The following is a 25806-nucleotide window of genomic DNA, read 5'->3' as shown; positions in this document are numbered from 1 at the left end:
TCAAGTATTTCGTTACTTTTTTATCTTCTCCAACGTAGACTACTACTACAGTTTCTTTAACTTTGCTACGTGTTGTTTCTTTCTGTAATAGAATCAATCTACGCTTCTAGTTCTAACACCAAACGGTACGTAATCCTTAGGAAAATACTGCTATTAAATTTTTAGCTTAAATTTAGCCTATGGTTTTTAGGTTTATTTGTGGCATATTCAACGCGGAGATCAAAAATGTGAAGATAGAAGATGGAAGAGATTTCTGAGATGAAATGGAAGATTTTTAAGATGGAATGGAGATGGAATGGAAGAAAATCTCAAGATGAAAGATGGAAAAAAAACGTCTTCCCCATTCCATCCCATACCCTGACCCCGTCAACAACATTTTCACAATCGGAAAACTTTACTCAATCTCAGTAACCGACCCTGCGTCAAAAGCCTCCACGAGTATGCCAAACTACCAGAAATAACCTATCAAGACTTTGTCAGTCCGGGGATAAAGATTCAAAACCAACCAACCAACTTTTATTAATTCAAACAAAAGACTATAAATTTGGTGTCAGCTGAGTTGATTGTTTTATGACTCAGGAGGTAGGCTACTTAACGAAAAAAGGGTTAAGAACTCCTGTTGTAGAGGCTTTGAAAACCATTGGCGCAGGTCCGGTCACCAAAATTTGCGCTGTGAAGACACATGGGTCTACACTAATTTTCTGCTCTTTAAACTAGCGAATGATTTAAAAGACTCGTTTGCCTGACTGGGTAGGATGAAAACATGTCTGTTGGCTCTCGTTTTTTGGGAGGCGCTGGTGATCAAGTGGCAAGTTCCAGTCCACTGCTGGCTCTGGATACAAGTGCGTGCTGAAAGCGTTTCATGTAATACACGAACTAGGCTACAGAAGACGAAATAAAAGTTAAATAAACATAATTTTATTGGAACACAATCACCTTTTTTGGGGATCCACCCGTTTGTGACGCAACACCCACCTTTCTCAACAGAAGTGCAAGTTGTCAACTAGTAGCCTAGGCCTATAGTAGCCTATACTTCTGAAGTGAAAATCACTGCGCAAGGCCATTAAATCTGTTCCATATGCCTTGATCACTAAAATTTACCGAGTTGTAGGCCTACATTGTCCTAGTAGCCTACGACGCTCAAAAGAGCACCCGTTTGACAGCGCTCAAAAGCATGCAATTGTGTGCACGTAGGCCTACTGTGATGCTTGATTTCCAGGCAACAACACTGCAACAATAGGAAAGCTTCACTCTGCCAATCTTGGTAGCCGGCCCTGCGTCAAACGCCTCTACATGTATGAGAAACTCCAAAACTAACCTGTCAAGGCTTTGTCAGTCCGGGTCCCATAAACATTGAAAAACACGTGAAATTCTGAGGAAACGCGTGTAATACTCGTGTTTTTACGAGCCAATGTTTATGGGGGGATAAAGATTCAAAACCAAACCAAATTTGACACAAATATTGGCTTTCTTGCTTTCCCGTCCACTGAGACCACAGGGCGTAGCAACTAGCAATGGATACAACTGGAGCAATTAGCTTAAAAACAATACACAATTTTTGTTTGTCATAAGACCCAGGCCAACCTCTTTAATAAAAAAATGATTTCTCAACAGTTTTTTTCATCTGGGCCATCAAATTAAAATAAAAACAAAAACTGCTTTTTCCGGTTAACAATGCTACCAAAATAACTACCCAGGAAATGGAAAAAAGTGCTTTATTACAAAAAGTTCAACAAAGTTACATGCTTTACCATCGTGAAGAACGGAGCGTTTTTCTTAGGTATCAGCACAAGGCTGAGTACTGAGTAGCCTACTCACTAGTAGGCTACAGCAAGCAATTGCGATTCGCTAGCCATAACGGTGTAGCTTTCAAGCTAGCCATTTAGACCATCTAATCAACGATGTTTCACAGCAACCTATTGTAGCATGAATTCATAGCGATAGACAACGTGATTCACCCATGAGGCTGGGCTCATCAGTATGACACCATTAATTCTGACCGTTAAAAGGCAGTGGCTGATAGTCTGTGACAAAATTAGTGGTGCGATACTGACGAGCTCAGTCTCATGGGTGAAGCACAGTGTCTATCGATGTCACTTCTTGCGACAATCGGCTGCCGAGAAATATGATTTACCATTTTAAAACTAAAGTAACATATGGCCTATCTCCCATCTGCTCCAATGAAAGCAATGATCTAACATAAATAAATTTCACTTTTTTGTCTTCATGACATCATGTAGAATCATAGTTTATTTGCTTTCTCAGCTCAACGATTTGCTCGCGGAGTCGCGCATTCTCACCTTCCAGGACTATGTCGCGGTTTTTCTTACGCGCCAAATCGCGTTCTAGCTCTCGCTTGGCGCGAGAAGTCACCTCAAGTTCAGCCATGAGCATTGAGAGGTCACTTTGCAGCGCGGTCATTTCTCGCCAATCCGTCATCTCCTCGTTTTCTGGGACTATTTTGTTGCCAGCGAAATTCTTTATGACCTCAACATCGTCATCTGGGGTAAGAAGAGGGTTGTTGTCCTTTTTGATTTTGTCAGTTTCACTTCTCGCAACCTTCCGCGCCACCACCACACGCGCAGATGTTGTGTCTCGTAGAATTTTCGTCACGAACTCGGAGCCAACTGTTTGTACGTTGATTCCATTCACCTCTAACAGCCGGTCACCTATGATGACAAAAACATCTCAATTGATCAATTCTAGTTAGCTTTAATAGCTAGTCTGGCACAACATTTTATATTATTCAACTAATTCCTATACGTAAACTTGCATAGTCTATGACGTAGGTATGTTTGTAGATTAGAAACAAGTTACTAATGCTAATTAACCATTTTTCGCCATTTCAAACAAACTTAAAAGTTGTTTTATCATTAAATGCGCTGAACTGTGAGATGTTGTAAGGGATAACAAAAAGGCATTTTTGTCAGTTTCGTTCAGGGATTTTTGTCAATCAAGCTTCTTTAAAAAGCATGATCACTTGATCAGGTCATAATGATTTACTCTATCTAGGCTACATCACGAAACCTACATTTTATCTCGAAATAAAAAATAGGTTATGCTTAACTGAACGCAGCAATGTAGTTTTTTTTTATCAAGCGAAAAGGAATGTAAGCTTTCAGGGTGCCCCCTTTTAAACTTGCTTTAAAATCTTGGCAAAACGAATTGTCTTGCTTTCAACGGCTTCCTTACAGCATTCCTTACAGCATCTTGCACGCGCTTCCACCACCCGGTTAGGCAGCGTTCAATAGGCCTACTAATCTCACTATGGCGTATCTATCAGTATTGCCTACGTAGCGATAAGCTTACACCCCTTTCGGGAGGATCTCAGAAATGACGCTGTGGTCTGTATTTTTTGTAGTCGCGTAAAGTAATTGGTTGCTACCGGCAATAGCAGGGCCAAAGTGTAAATAAACACGATCCAACAAACCTCGGCCTATTAGTAACTCGGACCGTGAGTAACTTAGCCTAACCTCTGTTGCATTATTATTTATGCGACATAATCCAAAACATTCAAATACTTGCAGCTATGATAAGTAGTAGAAAAAGGCCGATATACTGACCCGCTTTGAGGTTTTCTTGTCGATGATCACTTCCCAAAACCGTTCCCTTAACTCTAGTCCCATTCTGCTTTGTTTCCCATTCCTCCTTGAATGTCAACCCATACCCTTCGCTGGAGGCATGAAGCTCGCAAGCGTGTAGCGTGTGCACGCAATCACGTGGCGTGTATCGCTCATTGTTGTGTCTGCCAGCGGTAATGTCGTACAAGCTTCCATTCACCATGTGCCGAAACTTTTCCGCTTTCCGGTTAGCGACAAACAAAGACATCTAAAGACGCCCGATAATACTTGTTTTAAAAAGTGCAAACCCCGAACTTCTGTTTATTTCGATTAAAAAATAAATTAATTAAAGTCATGACCTCAAAACAGACATAGCAACATATAGGAACAACTACATATGTCCGCCCCGTTAGCTCAGTAGTTACGCGCCGGCTCAAGATCACGCGGCGCAAGTTCGACTCTCGTAGTATGCGCTTGAGCGCATTTCAGGACTGCTTTCCATTCAGCGACACCTAGTGAATGGAATAATTCCCCGGCAACAACACTGCAACAATCGGAAAACTTCACTCTGTCAATCTCAGTAACCGGCCCTGCGTCAAGAGCCTCTACAAATATGCGAAACTACCAGGAATAAACCATCAAGGCTTTGTCAGTCCGAGGATAAAGATTCAAAACCAACCAACCAGGCTATACTGTATTGCAAGGTACAATGAGATTATCCAATCATTACTGTATTTGCTTTAAGCGATTATGAAATATAGATCTATAAAATTGGCGATTCTATAGTAGCCTACAATGGTTAATCTTTGGGCAACGTTTAATTCACAAAATTGTTTAAACATTTTGTACCTTCATATCAAGAACATGATGCTTGTGCTTGAGCACCAGAAGGTCTGCTTGGTGGAGTGATATCTGAAGCTCAATATCTGTCAACACCCCTGTCTCTGCAGAATCATCCAACGACTGGAGGCTGTTGCTGGAAATGTGCTCATCGTTTGACGTTGGTTTGGTCCGATTGTGCTTGGAAAGGACTTGACGTTGATGACGAAACAACTGGCCGAGAAGACTTTCTGTGTTGCTGATTTGTTGTTCTGTGCTCCTGTCATAAACACATCACATAAAGATTGCAATTGATATTTATCGGTTCGCTATGGTAGACTCTGCGTAAGTGAAAAGAATTACTCTAAAAGTTAACACCAAATGATTAAAACACGCTTGATGGAACCTCACACAACCTTTTGGCATACACATTGACCAGCGGTGTTTAGTCCTACATCAGAAAAATGATCTTTTGGACGAGGAATATGTGTGTCCAACTGTCCATGCTATAAACCTCTAAGTTAAGCAAGTTGCGTCAAACTAAATACACTTCATACCACGCAATCGGCCAGCCAAGTTTCACTCGAAAAGCTTTTGGTAGGTCCTATAAATTTCTTCGACCATTCAAAATGATGTTTTTCCACTATTGTCGTTACCTAACATAGTAGCCTATAGGTTTTATAGGCTAATGATGACTTTGTAGCTTACTTAAAAAATAATTAATCATCTCTTATTATAACTCACTTTAACTCGTTTTCGATAGCCAGTGAAGCACCATTGTTTATTTCGAGCATATGAACGCACGAATCGTTATGATATTGCTGCAGTCCAGCTTCCAACAAGCGCCTCACTTGCGCCACCTTGCGAGACATTTCATTCATCTGTTCATCTTTCTCTCGAACTTCGGCGCGAAGAATCGAATTTTCGACGTTCAAAGAGTTTGAGTCGTTACAATCCTAGAGAAAATGGATCCATTTACCATGAACGTCGCTGTAATAGCATCTGGACTGGAAGCCAAACGCTAGGTCTCATATTGGCAGCAAACAGGATTGCCATATTAGCGATTTTAAAGACAAACGTGAGCGGTTTTTTTTCAATGTGTTTGGCAGGCTATTTTTACGTTGGTATTTTAATATATTTTTGCATTTTTTTTCAGCATTGTAAGTAGCTTAAAAAACTCTGTTTCATCAATTCGCAGAATAAAGCCTATTTACAAAACATCAGGTTTGAAAAGGCAACTTTATCCGAATCTTGATCATGCTTTTCATAATGTTGCATTTTGGGCTGACGATGTTTGGATTAAAGTTACAGTATCATTTTCAATGCGTAGAAAGGCTACACACAAACCTCAATCAATTAAAAAAGCTCAGAGTCCTTTGAAATATATGTCCTATTGCGTCCACATGTTGTCAAAGCACCTACATTTAGATTTAGGCTATCAAAGATTTTTTAAAAAATTTCCTGCTGTAAATTTTACAAGAACTAAACATTACGTCACTCACAGGAAATTCTTTAGAACTGCTCAGGTTTGACATCAAATTGAATGGTGACGTCAGAGGTGATTCGTCTATCAGTCCAATGTCTTGTATCGTGACGTCGCCATCGCAGACGTCGTTTTGAGCGACTCGCGAATCAGGTTCCTCGTCCAGGAGTTCGTCGGTTGGATGGTCGTTCTTGTCTATCCGGTAAGGAGCCCACGTGTCAGATCCGGAAGACGAGTCCCGGCTACGCTGTGAGTGATAATGAAACTTTACCAAAATTGGAATCATAATAAGATTCAAAGGGGCTGGTTTAATTGAGTTGAAATGACATCGAAACTTTTGCCTTAGTGCTGTAGCCTACCGTTGATTGATATTAAATCAATTCTTCAATTCTAATATTTCCAAACTGAATTGCAATAGCTATTGATGTCAGAGACCTGCAAATGTAGCATATAGCTTCACATGATAAAATCGTAATGCCGACACCAGACTATCATGTTGGTCTATATTGGGCTGGTCCAAACATTAACTCTATCTTTGATTTTACTACAATCCAAGAGAGTGTTCCGTGTGTTAAAATAATTTATAGAAAAATGATTTATTCTAGTCATGATATCAATGTCTCTCCAACACTATTTTTTGAAGTCATTTTGGTATGAAACGGTTAAGGTTTGCTTCAACAACCTAATGATATTCGGAGTGAAAGACCGTTGGTCTGCAATGGGTTTCCACAAATTATTTTCTATTCTTCCTAAAAAGACTGGTATAGCCTATGTATGGGCTTACAGTTAACTTCTGCCATCGTCTATAGCAGTGGTTCCCAACCGGGGTGCCGCGGCACCCTGGGGTGCCAATTGCAATGCTCAAGGGTGCCGCGAGATAATTGAGATATTGCAATAGTGCGGCCCATTATTTGTTTTAACTTTTACCCGTTAAGTGCGAAATTTATTTATTTCTAACCGAGTTTCAGTGCGTAGGCTATTAAGTTAAGTTTCGCGTCTCGCAGTTATTCCCGGCTCCTTTCTGGAGAGTCGCTTAGTGGGGAAGTCGCTGGCGGTAAGTTGATAATCCGCGGTAAGCCTTTGTTTTCCCGCCCAGGAAAAACAGCGTGAGATTTTGACTCGTTGCTGTTCTTTGCATAAAAACGTTTGAAACGCATCATTATTGTCAGGTTTCATGATTTTATTTTGCGAAGAAATCGAGAAATCCATTTTTACTGGACTCTCATATTGTTTTGTATCTTAAAGAAGAATTAATTGACATTTATAACAATGGAAGTTGCACAAGCAGATGCCTCTTGACGAGTTCTGGATAAACATTCAAAGTGAATATCTTTGCGTTGGAAAGAAAGCTATTTTGCTTTTGCTGCAGTTTTCACGTCATACCTAGATGTGAAAGTGGATTTTCCGTATTAACGAACGTAAAAACTAAAAAACGAGAACGACTGCTTACAGTCGAGGAAGAAATGGGAAGGCACTTTAACATGCAGATATCCAATCCATGGACTTCTGTCCAATCCAACCACGAACCAATGAGATGCTACGTTATCTGTCCAATTGTGACCATTCCAGCATTCAGCCAGAGATGTTTGTTTGGTAATTACATCTCTGGCTGAATAGCATGTTTGGTAATTACAGAAGAAAAAGGAGCTATAGCAGAGGTGGGAATCAAACCCACGCCAATATAATGACTACCACCGCCCTAACCCAATCCGCCAAGTCAACCGATGGCAAAGCGATGATTTAATTTAGCTAGAATTTGCGTTTTTCCTTTATTCTTCCTAAACGCAACCTTGATGACGTCATGAACAGCGTAGCTTCTGATTGGTTCGTGGTTTATTAGAAATTTGCTTGTTAAAGTGCCTACCGAAGAAATGCGGGTGGCTTTATCGAATGTGCCCACAGATATTAAGGGACTTTGTGCAAGAAGTCAAGCTCAAATTTCACACTGACTTTTGAATAAATGCATTTATTTATGCGCGCTATACTGTAACTTACAACTCATTCTGTATTATTTCATACAGTTATTTGAAATACAGAAACCTCATAAAATTGATCCAGTTTTACCAGGGTGCCGCAAACTATTTATCTCTTTGATAGGGTGCCGCAAGATCAAAAAGGTTGGGAACCACTGGTCTATAGACTGGTTAGCAAAAGAAACTTTAATAATTACGTCATAGTCAAAGCTTGATTACAAATATTACTCACAAAGGAGAGATTGGAAGCAACCGAACACGAACGCTTGAAAGTGTCCATCCCGGCCGAGGATTCTGCAATGCAATTATTCCATCACAATCAGGCAGCTAAGTGGCTCATTATGGTTTGTTAACCGTGGGAAATTACTTGTAATGTTGGAATGAGGAAGCCCGAAGACAAATAGATTTTCTTCAAGCAACCTTCGGTCTGCAAAGCGAAAACAAGTGGCTTGCAGTAGACTTTAGAGTCTGGCTGCGCTAAGAATACTCTGAAATAAAACATATTACTCCAGTGAATTTGTCAAGCTTTTAAATCACACTGGGCTACCTTAGTTCTGTTTTTGATCTTCTTACAGCAGGAATCAACACTGATTCTATTTGAATTAATCCACTGATTCTGTTTGAATAAGGCACTAATGATGCTCTACAGTAGTAGAGCGAAATGCATATGCCATAAATACACTAGCCTAGGGCTCTGCTGATTCTCCATGCATTTTTAATAAAAAATACTGTATAATATATACCTACAATACTGTTGTGAGTATAAATACAACTTATTAATACTTATATAAATATAGCTATTAATACAGTTTTACAAGATACCGCAGTATCCTGCACTGTACTGGAAATGAGCTTATCGCGATAGTAACTAAAGTAGACAATGTGCTCGACGTGGGTTACGCCCCTTTAGCTCAGTGGTTACACGCTCGGCTCAAGATCACACGGCGCTGGTTCGACTCTCGGGGTTGAGCAAGGCAACGCTTGAGCAACGTTTTCTTAGTACTACTCCCCATTCAGCGGCACCTAGTGAATGGAATAATTCCCCGAAAACAACACTTCAACAATCGGAACAACATCACTCTGTCAATCTCGGTGACCGGGCCTGCGTCAAGAGCCTCTACAAGTATGCGAACAAGTACCAGGAATAACCTATCAAAGGCTTTGTCAGTCCGAGGATAAAGATTCAATACCAACCAAACCAATGTAGGGCTTGACAATACGGCTTGCTCATGGACCGGGTAGCCCTCAACTTATTTAACATAACCCTGGAGATGAGAATATGACTATTGCTTGCAGTGTGACTTATGGTTGCTGTGTTAATTCTCAGCAACAATATTTTCTGCTTCTTTTTCGTCGTATCCAGGCTTACGCCCGGTGGTGGAAGGTTTAAATTAAGTGGATGGGAAGGCAAGGAAGCTAATCTTTGTGTCCACCTTCAGGCATGCCTTTAATTGTCTTGCTGAAGACACAGCCACATGCTCTTGACCGGTATCGAACCGGCGCCATGTCGAGTACCGTACCATGGTTCCCAACACTCGGCTATGCAGACGACATATTTTCCGCTGATTCTTTGCATAAAACCAATGACGTAGCTGAGGTGAGGTAAAAAATGTGACATCTAGGCCTATTCCTGGGAGCAGTATCAGCCCAGGCGATATTACACTTCTTGTAAAGCATTACGGTATGCTTTATAGTTCAAGCATGGCTATCAGACAGTCGAATCATTGCTGGGAAGCCTAACCCACATGAATAGTCGTGATATGGAAGACGTAAATAAATGACCACTCACCGGACTGCATGCACTTGAGACTGGAACGGTCGCATAGCAACAAAGCCGAACCACTTTGCCAGCGGAATGATTCGTTTTCTTCTACGTTATTGATCACATCTGCAAAACAATTCGACATTTAAACACACTATCGCAGTTCGACTGCATGGAAGTCAAAGCCTTGTCAAAGGTTACACATGAAAAAGTAAAATGTTCCAGAAGTAATTCGGATCTTTAAAAAATATATTAGTAGGCTAGGCTAACATCTCAGAATAAGCCAACAGCCTTCGCAGATGTTGCATTTTATTTCTAGTTGCACTTGCAGCAGTGCACACGTTATTGTCACTAATTCAAGCGCTTGCACCACTATCCAATCTATGACGTAGTAGGTAATAAAGTACAGTAGACCCTGATGTCTCTCAACCTCTGCTCCGGTTTCACGATGTTACCGAGAATTCAAAGATACACGATCTCAGATGTAATTTTATAACAGAAATCATAAGAAAACAAAAGCAGCCAGGTTCGGTAACTAAGGTAGTGTGATTAATTATACCTATATCCATCCTCGAAACTGTTTTTTTCTTACAAATTCTATTGCATTTGGTTGGTAATTTTATTTACAGTGAACAAAGCTTAGACATTTCATATTACCTCAACTTCCTACAACTAATCAATGATACCTATGCATCTTCATGACGAAATACATACTCGACGCTGATAATTCGCACAAAGCAAACAATCCTGGATCCACATTGCGCAGTCGGAATTTGCGCAAAGCCAAGTGAGTCACATGTTTCACGGTTGAGTGATTGGATATGCGAAATTGTTTTCCTTTCAGTTTATGATTCCGGACGCGACAAATAATCTAAAACCATGAAAACTATTGTAAGTGATCATTGACGATACTCCATACGATGACTTGGAGATTCATTTAATAAAATAAAAATAGGCTACAGGCCAAAAACCTAACATCATTTGTTATTTATACGGCGCTGCCTCTATTGCAGCAGACTTTCGTTACTCCCAGCATGATGTAGGACAGCTCAACAGAGATAAAAGGGAAATGCAACAGTCAAGCTATATGCTCTCATGGTTCATTAACGGGAACAATTTTGTGCTCCAGAAACCAATTTTGAAAGCATTCTATTTGAATAAGACTACACTGAAGAAGCCACACTTGTTTGGCGAAAGCTCTATATAATTAATAAATTGATTTTTCTGATTTGGTGTGATATTGTTTACTTCATTTCAAATATTTTGTCATACTGCGCGTCCTATTGGATCATCAGTTGAATCATAAGAAAGTTTGATGAAAAGTTTAGTAACGAAGTTTTGTTTTGGAAGTAGAGCTATTCTTTGCAATATTTTCCTACAACAGGCTATGGCCTACTAATTCAATTTAGCCAAACACTGTCTCAATTATTATGTAACTTTATGTTATCGTCTCGATACGCGTCTGGGGAAACGCTATGCGAGTTGACCAGCTTTCACCAAGCGCAAGAGTTGCATTCTCGTGTTAGCTCATGATGTTGTAGAGTAGTAGACTGTGGTGACAGTAGTTGCAGTACTCTCTCATTGGAACGTGGTGAGAGAGTTTCCGTGCCTCAGTGACATCTAGAGCTGTACAGGCCGGATCTAACTGCTCCCAGAAAGGTCACACATGCCAGGTTGGTGAAAAGGTACAGGTTAGACAAAACGTACTCCAAAGTCCCCAAGTTTCCAATGGTGGAACAGGCGGATGAAGTCAATCAAGCTCAACGACGGCGGCCTATAGTGAAATCAGCTGCAAGCTGCAGCACGTCACCAGCTCCATTCGTCTTAGCTTGCCTTGCCATTGGACAAGGCCGGTGGCCTTGTCAAGTGTGTGCTTGTTGAGTGTGTGCCATCCATTTCACGTTAATCTACAGAAGCACAAGCGTCTTCGCAAGAAACTCAAACGGTTCTCTGAAGAGCAATCTCAAGTATCAATTATACAAACTGGGAGGAAGCCGCAGAGGATAGACTGCTTTCGAGATCTGCCACTCATGAAGGTGTTGCCACGTTTGAGAAGAACAGATCTCAATGTTTAAACGAATACAAAGGAAAGAACGTCAATTACACCCACAACCAGTTCTAACAAAGAATCTTAAATGTTTCAAATGCAACCGAACTTTTAAAGCCAGGGTTGGACTCATTAGCCATTTATTAACCCATCGTTAGCGTTTAATTGCGAAGACCATCATCTTCGAACACGAGGAATAGCCATCATTAGTGAAAGAGGGGAAAATGTCAGAAATGCAAAAACTTTCGTTTTATTCTGACGTTTGGAATGAATGATATTATTTTAGTTTTTATCATAGCGAATAATATTTGGTTAATATTTGACTGGTGCTCAAACGAACGTGGGTGCGACGCCTCCGGGCCCCCCATCAGCTAAATCCGGCTCTGGGCCTATCAGTTGGGCACTTTGTTTTAGCTCGAGATGGTCGTGTACCAGGCTCATGGTGACAGGGCGGTGTTTACTCATACTTGCCCACGCTATAGCCTATGATTAGCAAACTAGTTGTCAAATGTCGTGGGAATTAATTTGAGAACAAAGTCACAACATTGCGGTGAGTAGATCATTGTGGTGACAATCTTATGTTGGCATTTCCTGTTACTAAGCAACTATGGAGTATGGAGCAACACTTATTGTTTGACATCTAAACTTGTGATGATGTTGTCCGTTGGTAAATTCTCATCGAAATTATTTGGAATCGATAGTGCGCAACTGATTAAAACTGTTTACAATAATGAATCGATTGCTACAAACTGCTAGTGGTTGACAAGTATCGACATGCGCAGTTTTGTGCACAGTTCACATAAGGCCCTTTAGCAAACACCGACCAAATGTGTTATAATTTGTACTGATGTTTACACAACGCAGTTTCAAAATTAAACTAAAGTAAATCAAACATGTGAACGGAAGTGTGTCTGGGTGCTGTCATCTCTATCAGACGGAACTATGTGGGAAGTAACAACTAACAACCTTCATTACCTTAATCACCACCCCTTTTTCTTGGCTCACTTCCAACCTCCTGGTGGTTTGCTTCTTACTTGAGGAGGATATGGATCTGTAGACGGCAAGAGGATACTCATCGGGTCCGATTGTTCTCTTGGTTTTCATACCACCCCGATCTTTATGTCCTGAATATGTGTTTGATATTATATCTTCCAGGCTCTGCAAAGTGTTTATTATTCCAAAGTACAGTTAACTAGTTGAAGCAAAGTCTTGCAATATTAGACTGTAAAATAGCTTAATAATATGCTTTTGCTCTTTAGAAAACTTTCTATTGTTTAGCCATGACGTAGCTAGGTTATGTCACCTTTCATGGCACTTGACCGGAATGTGGCTTCACTCAAAGTAAACAGATTTATATCGTCGCTGTTTGACGAAAAATCAAGAAAGATTTGTATGAGCTCAGTGGAGGTAGTCGTCTCTGTGACCTGGATTTCAGTCATCACAAAGTTTTCTAGAAAAATATGTTATAGTGATGCATGATACCTTTGTTGTCACCGTGGGTTACTAAAGACTGGGTTACTACATTAAATTGAGCCTACTGTAGTTACTAACAAAAAAGTTAAAGTAAGTTACATGTAGGCTAAATATAACCGCATCCACATAAAATCTATTTTAAACTTTTCACTTTTAAAACTTTGTGTTCTTTCGTGCAGTAAATTACAATAGAAATTACAATAAAAATTACGATAGAAATAGCCTACTTTCTGATGAAAAATAATTTTTCCCACAAAAAACATCGGATTTTTAATAGAAATTTTTATCCGAAAGTTTTTCTAAAAACTACAGCCATTTAATCATGCTGTATGTTGTACAGTAACATAGAATTAATTTTTAGATACTGTCAAAAGTTTAATGACAAAATCCGATGAAGGTCATGCCCAGGAGTACGCCTGCAACTATTGCCAGAAAAGTTAGTGATTGCAATCGCCTACTTGTAATGATAAAACAAGTCAAATGTACATCTATAGATATAGGGTCAAGCTGACAGGTATTCCACAGCTGGAAAGGTTGATCAAATGCCGTGGTGTCAAAGCTCACCATATTTGACTTGTGGGTCAAAAAACGATCAGATGAATAACGTAGGTTTCAAAAAAAAAAACAATTCATTCATGAATGTTGCCTGGAGTGTATTGTGAGGGGATTTAAGGAAAGACCTTCTGAAAGTCCACTTCACAGTATTGGCGCATTGTCTATTGCAGGGGTCACCAACTTTTTTTGCATGCGGGCCACTTTGGCACTAAGGAGAGCTGTGGCGGGCCGCACTAATAAAATTTTAGGTAGGTTGATATTATGCTAGAAAAGAACGAATTTCTTACCCAGTATCCAGCGTTACATGTTGTTAATATTTGTTTTAGAATACCGCAGCAACACAATTAGTCGAACAACGCTACTGCCAGGCCAAGCTCATTTAACAACACTTTTGACTTCTTTAACAATGTTTAAATAAACGAGGCCACTTGTTTTGCGCACTTGTAGCTAGGCGAGCGGTTTCCTCAGAATATTCATCGCCAAGCAAGAGTGGTGTTGTCACTTCGCTTCACAAATGATATCTTGCAATTAACAATTTCAGTAAACAAGAAAATGTTTGACACATCGCAATACAAGCAACAATAGTGACCTGCAAACATATCAGCGAAAAATAGGCTCCAATAACATGGAGAAAGAAACCAGGCACCATGAAACAAACGTTTGTGAAAATCACCGAAAAATCGTAATTCATGAACAGTCTTCCCTCTAAAAAGCAATGAGTTGGTTTTTCATCCTTTTTGTGAGAGTCTATAAAACCGTCTTTCTTTTATTATAGACACTGTCACATGCGGTGCTTATTAGCGTGGCAAGAATTTGTTGATTAACAACATTTTGCAGTAGCCTACTTGCTTCGGCAGTACATATATATACTGTACTAAAATTGGAACAATACAGAGAAGATTAGCATGGTCCCTGCGCAAGGATGACTCGTAAAATCGTGAAGCGTTCCATATTTTGCCAATTTATTATAAATTGAGTTGGCACACCGACCTATTTTGCCAACAAAAACTTGCATAAAGAGAATACTGGTCGTGAAACACAATAACGGTTAAACGCACACACTTAACATAAAATAAGCAACCCTATGCTCACAGAAATTCGAAAACAGACGTTTTAATCAACCACTGGGACAATGTGGCTGGACATCGCATTGGAATAAGCAACCCCCACCTAGAACTATAATCTGATTGGTCGGTCGGTGGAATCGTATGCAAAGCGAGAATATGCGAGAACAAAGCGAGAATAGGAAAGTATTTTTTGCCTTCGTGCTCTTTAACTCCTCAAGAAAAGTAACTTATTTTTGGTTATACTTGTACGCTGATACCTTCCGCGGGCCGCAGCGATACAGCGTGGCGGGCCGCCAGTTGGTGACCCCTGGTCTATAGTGTCTTTTTGATATAGCTTTCTCTACAACTACCTCTCGTCGACCACCATCCTTTAGGCCTAAACAACTTTACACTCAATATTGTCGTTGAAGCATCTTCAGCAGCAGTTGTCAGCCTGAGGTTTTCGATTGGTTGTTGCAGCAGAAGCATACCAAGGGCAAGTCAATCTACGTGATTAAACCGAAACAAGCAGACAAAATAGACAGCAAGATTAAAAGGAGTTAAGCTGAGAATCTTAGAATGGTGGCTTAAATCGAAAATACAAAATAACGTTTTGCAGATAGAAACCAAAGACGTTTTTTCAGTTAAATTATTACTTATGATTCAACTTGCTGTTCTTTAAAGCATTGATTATGATTTAACATCAAGGCCCTTACCAGGAGAATGGAGATCAGAATACACAGCGATGGTGGAAAGGGAACTTTGTGACTTTGCTTTTGTGGCAGGTGAAGTCAACTTTGACTTGGAAACAACACTCTTCAAGTCTGCAATGGTTTTCATCATTTTCTTCGTGGAAGTTGTAGATGCTGACGATACTGATTGCTGGTCTTGATCGGATGATGAGGACGGAGCAGTTGCCATCGATGACGATGAGGAACCGCTAACATAGCCGGACGACGATATCACCGACTCAGCAGAGTAACTGAGTGCTGAAGCTGGACGTATCTTCATATTGTTTTTAGTGGATTTTGAAGGAGTGCGGGAGAAAGGCGATGCCGCTTTTGACTCCCGCAAAGAGTCAGCCAGTCTCATTAGAACGTCCTGTTTCTGTTGGTCGCTGGAAAACTTTAACTTGTTCATGTATTCCCATGCAAGCTCAGGTTCCGCTATGTGGCGACCACAAGTACCTGATGAGCGAAATTGTGATGTCAGGGCCCCGTCACTGTCGAGATTGTGTTGCTTGAGCCAATCACATAGGTCGTCTGTTGACCAATCAGGTATCAATTTCATCTGCTTGACTTGAACAAACTTTTTCATCCTGCTTTTCGGCGAAGGTTCTGATGGGTCCAGCCGATTGAATACAACGGAGGAGTTGCTCAAGGGCTGTACTTGACCGGATTTGGCCCGCTGAGACAACTGGTGGCCTCTTCGCAGTATCACCGTCGTTCCGTCTACCTTCAAGTGAGATTTAACTCTCACTGATCGGTTGGACTTCCCTGAAAATTTCACGGCTTTTAGACAAATCAAGTGATTGCAATCATGTTTTGCTAGATATACTTTACTGATTTGGAGCTGTATAAAATGTAATTCTTACTGGCCCATATTGGAAAATTTGAAATAACGAAATATCAGAAAATCTTATTAACAAAAAAGGTATTAACGAACATGACGTCACGTAAACTTACGCTGAAACCGATCTCTTGATACTTCGCCACAAGAAGCGCTGTGTGGACTGTCAATGCTGTTGTCGGTTGCAGTTTGATTTAAATTAAGGGAACGCCTACGTGCCGTGTGCTGTAACAATAAACACTGTGCAGGAATGATGACGTCACAACAAACAAGATTATATTTAAAATAAAGAAACCAAAATTTCAAATCCTTTTCAAGGAATCGATGCAATGATCATAGAAACATAAAAATCCCTCAACATTTCGTTTTTAGCGTTGTTCTACGCTTGTATCGTCATCAAAAGATCATGATCGATTTGTGAACTTCTACAGGCAATGGTTTGGGTCTATACAAATAGAGATATCGCCGAAAGTTACGGACAACAACAGTCATGAGGTGGGAAATGACCTTTTTTGAAATGCGGAAATTTAAATTAATCAAAATGAGTTGACACAAGGCCCGCAGAGAACTATGTTTGATCATCGCCTGGTTTGATAAAGATCGATCTTTGCGTCACTTTGCTGATGCAATGCGGTTATTTAGCTCAAACTCAATGCATTTAGATTAGAACGTTTTACTACCAGTTAACTTGCAATACTTAAAGTTTAAATAAACAAACAAACAAAACCACATAAAATGTGTTGATTACATCGTCAACTGGGTTTCAATGCTAAGTTGTCATGTAGTTATCTGTAGGCTAATAACCATAAAATTTAATTCACAGTTGTCAATGCACGTTAAAATTACGTTGAATTGTTGCGGTTTAAAAGCTAATTTAAACACTAAACTTGAGACAGCTCCTGAGGTCAAAAGTTAATCACCGCATACCCGAAATGTTAGCACAACTCAAATCAAAATGCTCGGTTTTGATTTAAAATGCCAGAAGATTGCTGCTAAATAAAGATGTTACCGTGACTTATTGTATTGAACGGATATTTTTGTCAAACCTGTAGCCTATTAACATCAACAAAATTGTTGAAATGGAGCTTCCATTTTATCTTATCATTATCACAAAATCTCTCGGCCTAGTAAATGCTTATACGAAAATGACTGGTTTCACTGATGGTATTTTGAAATATTCAGCTGCTGCAATCGTTCTCTGAGGTAGTTCATCATCAATCAATTATTTATAGCATATTTTTCAAGCATTTTATTTTTTCCCAAGTCTACATGATCCCAAAGCAACTCCACAATCGTCTATCAACGCTGCAAACCATGGAAAAGAATTTTCGTTAAATTTTATACAATTTCGAAGAGTGACCAGAAACAATATAAAAAAGTCATGAAGCAACTTTTATTCTGTATCAGTTATGCCACAAAAAAGGTGATTAGAACTCCAATACTTTAACAACGTATTGGGAAAGTTACTTGTCCATGTTAATGACACAGGTTCTGAGGTCACACTATTTCATGCTTCTACCAACCCATCACAGAGAGTTTTGTATGACTCACGACATGGTTACCATTTTTTGTGGTTTTGCATCCAACCGCCTTTTGGCTTTTTCTTTAACGATGTAAAATGTGCACGGTGTGTGATGACGTCAACCATATTTCTTATTTGGAAATTTTTGTTATTATTTTTTCTTTGCGGTTATTGTAGAGTTGTAGTGAGATTAATAACAGACAAGCTGACTAAAATAGTAAACTTTAAGGAACAGATCCATGCTATTTTAGAAACAATAAGAAACACTCCAAAACCCATAACTTTGTTTTCGCTTTGAGTTGAGATAAACGGGATTTACAAGAGCCAGCTTGAAAGGGTGTCCATCCATCCAGGAATGAACGATTAAAAACTACCTCAAAAACTCAGGGCTCAGCCATTTTATTTAGCTTGTTCACAGCAACCTACACGAAAGCGCAATATATTTTATAGAACCGCCCAACACAAACTGATGACGCGGATTTACAGTACTTATCGATCAAGATTACGTGCACAAGCAAAAGCACTTAAGCGTTATTGAACTGAATTTACTGTAGGCCTATGTCTATAATATCTTTGTCTGCTGGGTTCTATCAATAAATAGTCTACAACTGCAACGCACCACTTTAATTGCAAAAGTCTGCACTCAAACCCGACAAGCATAGTCCCACAACATTGCAATGCTTTACGTAAACACCTGTTTACCTGTTGTCAAAATGACTAGTCAAGTCTGAAAAACAATTTATTATAGTGTTACCACGATCATGTGAGAATATTGACCGTCATTGGAAGAAATTGATCGGAGAATCATCATTATTATTTTGGTCAAAACAATAATTAACAAACTGCTTTCCTCAAAAAATTCCATTTACTTGACGACAACACAGAAGACATTGTGACAAAACAATAGCCAACAACATCCTGAGCAACATGGAATTATATGATTCCATAATGACTGTCACAATATCACAGGCACACCGCAACAAGGCTACAATTATTAATTTCAATGATAAAAATTAGAAAGTTTCTTTGATGGTGCATAAATCGTTGAGTGAGGTGCCTTTTAACTATTAGTCTACAAAACATTTCATAGAGAGCGGTGATAAAAACATACACAACAACAAATTCTCAGAAACCACCAAAATATATTGACTGGGTTGTATTTTTGCACGTAAATAAATTTAAATCAATAATTTTATGTCTTCCTCTTTCGTTTTCTTTTACACTGTATTTCGCTTGTCTATAAACATTAGGATTAGTCTTTTCTAATAAAACTGTTGCAAAATGGGTAAAGGCGGAACAGTTACTGGAATATCAATAACATTATCTAATCTCTACAGCATGACCCCGAAGTTAACATAAAAAACCTTCTCTCGGTATTTTACAATAAAATATCCCTACTGCAAACTGCCTGCTTGTTATCACTATGATGTAACAATAGCCTGCAGACAACTACACAGCAGCCATCATAACCAAACTAGTCCTCAAACTCAAGTGTCCACTTACCAACAACCACAACCAGTAATTACAACCAAAAGTTTACCTGAAATTGACTATCAAGAAAAAACTTTTTCAAGGCCATCATCATACGACAATATAGTATTAACTAAAGAAGGTTTGCAGAAGCTCGGCCATTGCTAAAGATAGCTTTGAATAAGCTTACTATTTTTGGGCAGTAAGCTATTTTGGAAAAATCGTATCCCAGAAACCTTGTAAAGTGTTTATTAATAGCCATAAAAATACACAATACATGTTCTTCAAATAAACAATTCATAGACCTATTTGTGTTGTCGTACACACCTCCACTCAACTTTCACAAATAATATAATTGTGGACATTTTGAGGTCTACGTTTATGTAATGTACAGTAATTTAAACTAGATATCAATGCCACGTAGAACAAAGAAGCCAGATCCTACGAACAATTAAAACAACACCTGTGTTGTAAGAAGGGTTGCCATCGACATCGAACCCCCTAATAAGGGCAATCAAAAAAAAAATTAATAAGTCTTTGCACTTATACGAGTCATGGCATATTACATGCCGTAATTTTGACAGAAACAATCTGTTCTAGCAACTCCTTGTTCCTACAAAATACTTCGTGCATCTCACGACAGCTCCGGTCTAGGTTTATTTTACTTGTAACAGGGATTTGACTGTCATTTCACTAAGTCTGTTCCTTTCTTAAGCCCACTAAGCCTAAATAAGAGAGAACACTCGCTCCACAAACGCATTACCGGAAGGAAGAAGATGATGCTAACCAACTGTAGAGCAAAGGCAAGTAGTCATCTCCAATAAAGATTTTCATCTACTTATCCTTAAGTTCATCTTTGCAGAACACATTATCTGGAATTTTCTTGAGCAGAACATTAACAGCAGAGATCTCATCGAACAATTCATTCTTCATTGCCATTGGCGGATCAATTTGCTTCACCAACCCCTTAACTTCCTCGTATTCAATTGTATGATCTCTCAGCAATGTCCAGTTGATGTGCGTTGGATGCTTATCAAATCGATACCACTTGTTGATACATTCCAAAGAAAGATAGAAGTTTTGTAATTGTTGAAAATAAGACATAATAAGGACTCAATTCAAAAGCAAGAACATTTCGTAGAAATAAGGACCATAAATTTTTCTTAGACACTACCCTTCAAAATAAGGACAGATCTTAGAAATAAGGACGGTATGGCAACCTTGGTCATAAGCTATGATTTCCTCGTGTTTACAGATTGCACATCCAATATTATTGATTTATTTCATGTTCTTACAAATATATTTTCAGACTTATTCCTTCTTTGTTTGAGTTTCTTTCTCGCTACTCTGATACGATAGTCTATATTTTCCTATTGCAAAGCAAGAAAAACTTATGTCAAACAAGCTGTCTGTCTACGTCATTTTTTGATGTCGATGTGAGTTTTATTAGCAACTTTTGAAAGTGCCTCAATAAAAGAAGGATGAAAAATCACACACAGGAGGGTAAATTTACTTATTACCTGATCTGGAGATCTTTTACCGATCATCGAGTAAAACATTTTTCAAGATTAAGAATTTGTGTTTCCGAAGGGCATCTTCCACTTCCCGGAAGGTTGGTTTAGAGTTTCGATTAAAGGAAACCTAATTGAGAGTTAAGATGAGGATGAAGAATACGAATAATGCACCGGGAAATGAAATGGGAGCCAGTGTGAACCAACAAATAACATTTGAAACTTGCTATAGTGACAATGCACAACTCTGAACTGGTTAGCACCACAGGCCCAATGCAAAAATGATGTTGCAACAATGCAACATACATCACGTTGTCAATTGGCAAAACTCACGGGAGATGATATCCTGCAAAGTCAATAACTCATGTCCCGCCCTATGGGCATGACAATGTAATAAATCCTTAAGTGGTCGGCAAAATAAATGCCAAATGCTTTTCGCGTTTATTCATCACCTTTGACATTTCAGTAAACTTAAGCTAAAGCTCAAGTTGCAACGTGAAATAATACAAACTTTTCCAATATGAACACTGAACCCATAGGCCTACCATCGTTATACATGCAAACAAGGAAAAGGCAATGCAATTAATAAATGCTGTGGACTACTGTGTTGCATCGTATTGTTCATGTGCGCACAATGGCACATTGCACAAGCGTTGGGCAGCACTGCTTTGTCTCAAAGTAGAAAACTCTCGATGAGGCAAATGCAGCTAAAACCAAAGCAATTTGTTTAGGTTTGACTTGCATAGATGATGGAGTAGGCTATTTATTAGACATACTGTAGAACAATGTAGACCTGTACGACAGTGCACATACTAGTAACAAGCATACTAATCACTTTGACAAACCGAGGAGACTACGTTGGCTACAAACATTTCTTCAAACAAATTTGTTCAAATTTGAAATACGGACATATCTGAAAAATGTTTCTATTGTCTCCACACAAAATTCACTTTCTCTCTATGAAGATGTGAAGAGTTCTGCAAGAGTAAGCCTCTAAGTGAAAATAGATATTTTCTTTGTTACTTTAACGTTAGAAGAAGTAGAATCATTGTGAACGAAGGTACTGGATGTTCATCACACAAATCTTAACAAACATCTTCAAGGGATCCACGCATGGCAACCCAGTTGTCAACACGACAGCATCGAGCTAGCAATGGCGTCGCATCAAGGTTGGCTCAACGTACCCAGTCATTGACGCAACATACTGCTTTTGAAAACAAAACATTTGTTTCAAGTGTGACCACCTCTAAGAAATGCAGCAACAACAGCACAGTAAATTTCTTCACCAACGGCTGCAAAAACACCATTAATATGTTAGCGAAATGCAATATCATCAAAAATCTGAAAAACCATGAAGTTGCTTCCATATTGGCAGCATTTGTATAAAGTTTTAACAAATTTCCCAATATGGGCCTGAACTTGTCAAAGCTTATGCGATTACGCGGAAGTCAAATTACAACTCATCAATTTAGCACCGTATTAAAGTCCAACCATTAAAATTTAAACATAAAATAGTTTTCCGATTCTTAGAATGTATTATAGCTTATCAACAAAATACTTTATTCAATTTAGTCTCATTATAATAATAATAATAACAATATTTATATAGCGCCACATTCACAGTCAAACTATGCTCCTGGGCGCTGTACATGACAATGGTGATAATTAATACGGTACTTTCAGTCATAATGTTCATTGAAATAGAACGTTTTCAAGCGATTATGCTAAACTAAATCTCGAAACGTAGCCGGGAGACACCAATTGAATTCAATTATATATCGTTGATATCTGCTTCTTCACCGCGATTGCACAATACACAGCGAACAATACAATAATTCTTTAACAGTATTGTAGCTAACACAACTTTTACGGCCTGGGATACTTCCTTTAACATACCGGTATTGAAAATTCAAAAAATTGTACTAAGGCTAGACAGTTGCAATTAATTTTATACTTTTTGAAGTAGAAGTGATGCTTGTTTGTCTACATATCTAGTTTACACAAATTTAAACCCTTCACTGACAGGTCAGAGAGTGGGTCAATTTCTAAAAGCGACAAGAGGTTACCGGTGACTCATAGCTTGACCGAATTTCTAAGATGCAACAAGCTTCCGGAAAGAAACCACAAAAGTACAATATATTGTTAAAATTACCAAGTTTTTTTGTTTTCTGTGTTGCATTTAATTTTATTTATTGTTTTCATGAGGCAAAGTTATCCATATTCAAAAGCGAAGTAACTGGAAAGCTCGACCAGGAAAAGTTCTGTCAGTATATTGCAGGCCCTGATAAAGTTTACCTGATCCCTTGAAAACTTGTTGAGGCTTATTTACATCAAAGCAAGGAGGAAGTAAATTGTTAATGGTGAAATTGCACTGTAATCCGATGAAAAATCGTACTAGATTGTAGGTCAGAACATAATTATGTTAAATAAATGCACTCCAAGTACTAAGCAATGAACGAACGGACAAAAGTGTTAAAATTACGTCAACACAGATTCAGTCATCTCTTCAAAACTTCTCTATTCACCAGATAAACAACATCAGTGGAAAAAATAACTGTTTTTTAGACAGCACTGTCTGTTAGAAATATAACATAAAAACCTGCTTTTTCACATCATGATGCTTTCAACAAAAAAGAAACAGGTTTCAAAAAAGCTGAAAGTGAAATGATACTTTTAACAATACGGTTTGGTAGGAATAATATTTCTACATTTGCGAAGAGAAATTATTGTCTTTCCAATTTTCGTGAGAGCTTTGCGCGAGTGATGTAGTTTTAAAACATCCAAGGAAGCTCGAGCGCGAAAACCAAAAGATGGTGGAATCGAACCAAAAAGCCAACTTCACATTTCCCAGAAAGTAACACCATGACCACCTCAAAGCGATATAGCAACCGAAATTGTTTGTTGATAACTACTAACTACAATGGTAGTAAACTGGTGCAAACGTATTGCCGAATAATCCACAATTCTAGAAAAATAAACGAGAACTACACCAACAGAACAAACAAATGAGGACCTCAGCAGCTCAGCTGTAGATCATCACCTGAAGCAAGAGAATGACTTACTGCTGTTGGTAACTTTCTGTGCCTCTAACATTGTTCAAACGTAAACAGACAATAAATTATACAAAGATTATGCCAACCTGGATGTGCATGATTTGGGGAGTGTCTATATAAACATCCTGATCATCGACTAACAGTCTAACTATACGCGACGTATAAGACGAAGCACAAAAGCTGGTGATGACCGATTATAACATCGTACCGTTTCCAAATCGTTGCCCTTATTACGTCACAATCAATCTAATGAATAGTTAATAGCGCGATTTCAACGTACACAAGATTTACAAATAAAAAGCATAATAATCAACTAATGGACAGATTGCCGGTGTGGATAATGCGACTTGCGCTTTTTAATGTACAATCACTTCAAAATTAAGTGGAATGTTACGAAACACATAACTACTAATCAGCTGGCATTCTTAGAAAAGTTAAAAAAAATTTTCGATTAAAGCTTTCGTTGTAATGTATTAACATCATGAAAGGTAACTTTCCTGGACATCTTCGTGTAGGTGACAAGTCAGTTTTAAACCGGGAAGCTATGAAATTGTAATTGAAACAAAACCAAGGTTCATTTGGTTTATTTACTTAATTTTCATTTTAAGCTTTTCAAACGATGCTTTGACAGTTCTGCTAATTTAGTCGCAGAATTGTAATGAAGCGTTGTAACTGTTTTATATAAAGTAGACTAACTACGATTGCCGTCACAAAACGATAATTTGTGAAAAATTTCACTTAAGACAGAGTGAAACTGTTCACCAGGCATTTGATAAATAAAATGACGCGCTCTTCTGGTGACTATTTGTCACTTAGTTTCCTCAGCACTTTCCATTAGGCTGTTACGTATTACCACATACAGTATGTGGTTCTCTTTGTTTCATTTTTTGCGGTTTATTTTTTGGGTAATTGTGGCCGTGCTAACTGCAGACATACCCGTCACCATTCAGGACGTTTTAAACTTTTCAAGGTTTTTTACCTTTTCTTGTTAATTAACGCGCTGGTATATCAACTATTGTAGTTCCCCAAACAACAAATCAATCGTTTTTTACATTAATTCAACGTCTGCAGTCGTTAAATCAATGTAAAAAATGGTTAGTTTGCTGTCTGGGATAGCAGTAGTAATGTTTTAGTCCCCAACGCGTTAATGACGAAAAATAAAATGATATGAACTGTATACTAAGACTAACTAAGAATTGTACAACAAAGCATTTGTTTTGCCTTTCCACTAGTAACACTTTCCTCATGAAGTTTTCATAACTTATCAAAACTCTTGGTTTCATAGTTTAACCCAAGAGTGCAGCAAAAGTTTTACCATTTTAACTTCAACAGCGAAATTGAATACGTGAATTCAAAAAGGGCCCAATTCCACATTTTGCCAATTTTCACTTTTTGTGTTTTTTCTCCTCTTCTTGGTGTCCGCTAAATGATGCGTGCAAATACGGCCGATTTACTATAACCAAAACGTGAAAAATGTTCGGTCAATATTTCTACTGAATGCAACAAGGGCCCAACTGGTGGAATTGGGCCCTTGTTACATTCAGTCAGCTAAAGCGAAAACAGTGTTGGCTTTGTGTAGTCTGCGGGACTTTGCTCGTGGGGCTTTTACAGCTGTAGGTAAATATAGCAACAGCTTACTATTTATGTATTGAACATTATTTTTGCATTTTTAGATTACTTTCCTTTGAATAAAGATTATTAATATTAGAATTGGCAGCACTAGTTTAGTTTGTCGTACAGTCTACTGGTCTGTGGTAGCCTACTGGTTGAGTAGCCTACAGCATCAGCCTTGTCGTTATACAGTACGGTAGCCTTCAGTTTATCTCTGATTAAAAAGGTTAATTCCTATAAAGATGTCTGAACCAACAGTTACTGATGCAACTTGTGAAGAAGCTAGTGAAATAAGAGGAAGAAAAAGAAGGAATGAAAAAGAATGGGGTCGGAATGCTGCTAAAAAATTGAG

The 25806-nt window shown here is 38.6% G+C and overlaps 1 protein-coding gene and 1 pseudogene across 1 annotated transcript; one reads left to right on the top strand and one right to left on the bottom strand.

Annotated features, from left to right (window-relative positions):
- Positions 1-1716: 1716 nt before the first annotated feature.
- Positions 1717-16138, bottom strand: LOC145772630 (uncharacterized). The gene is made up of 11 exons (XM_082584496.1): positions 15435-16138; positions 12948-13094; positions 12620-12768; positions 10312-10468; positions 9625-9723; positions 8068-8129; positions 5882-6109; positions 5124-5335; positions 4410-4659; positions 3564-3828; positions 1717-2669 (listed from the first exon to the last, which is right to left on the bottom strand). Exons 1-11 carry the CDS (start codon positions 16033-16035, stop codon positions 2233-2235), a joined length of 2607 nt encoding a protein of 868 aa, XP_082440622.1. The 5' UTR covers positions 16036-16138; the 3' UTR covers positions 1717-2232.
- Positions 14532-14629, top strand: LOC145773066 (U6 spliceosomal RNA; annotated as a pseudogene).
- Positions 16139-25806: the final 9668 nt, after the last annotated feature.

The sequence above is a fragment of the Aplidium turbinatum genome, chromosome 6, assembly GCF_918807975.1.
Source record: "Aplidium turbinatum chromosome 6, kaAplTurb1.1, whole genome shotgun sequence".
Taxonomy (NCBI): Eukaryota; Metazoa; Chordata; class Ascidiacea; order Aplousobranchia; family Polyclinidae; genus Aplidium; species Aplidium turbinatum.
The sequence above is the reverse complement of the archived record's forward strand: the minus strand, read 5'-3'. Positions and strand labels throughout refer to the sequence as shown.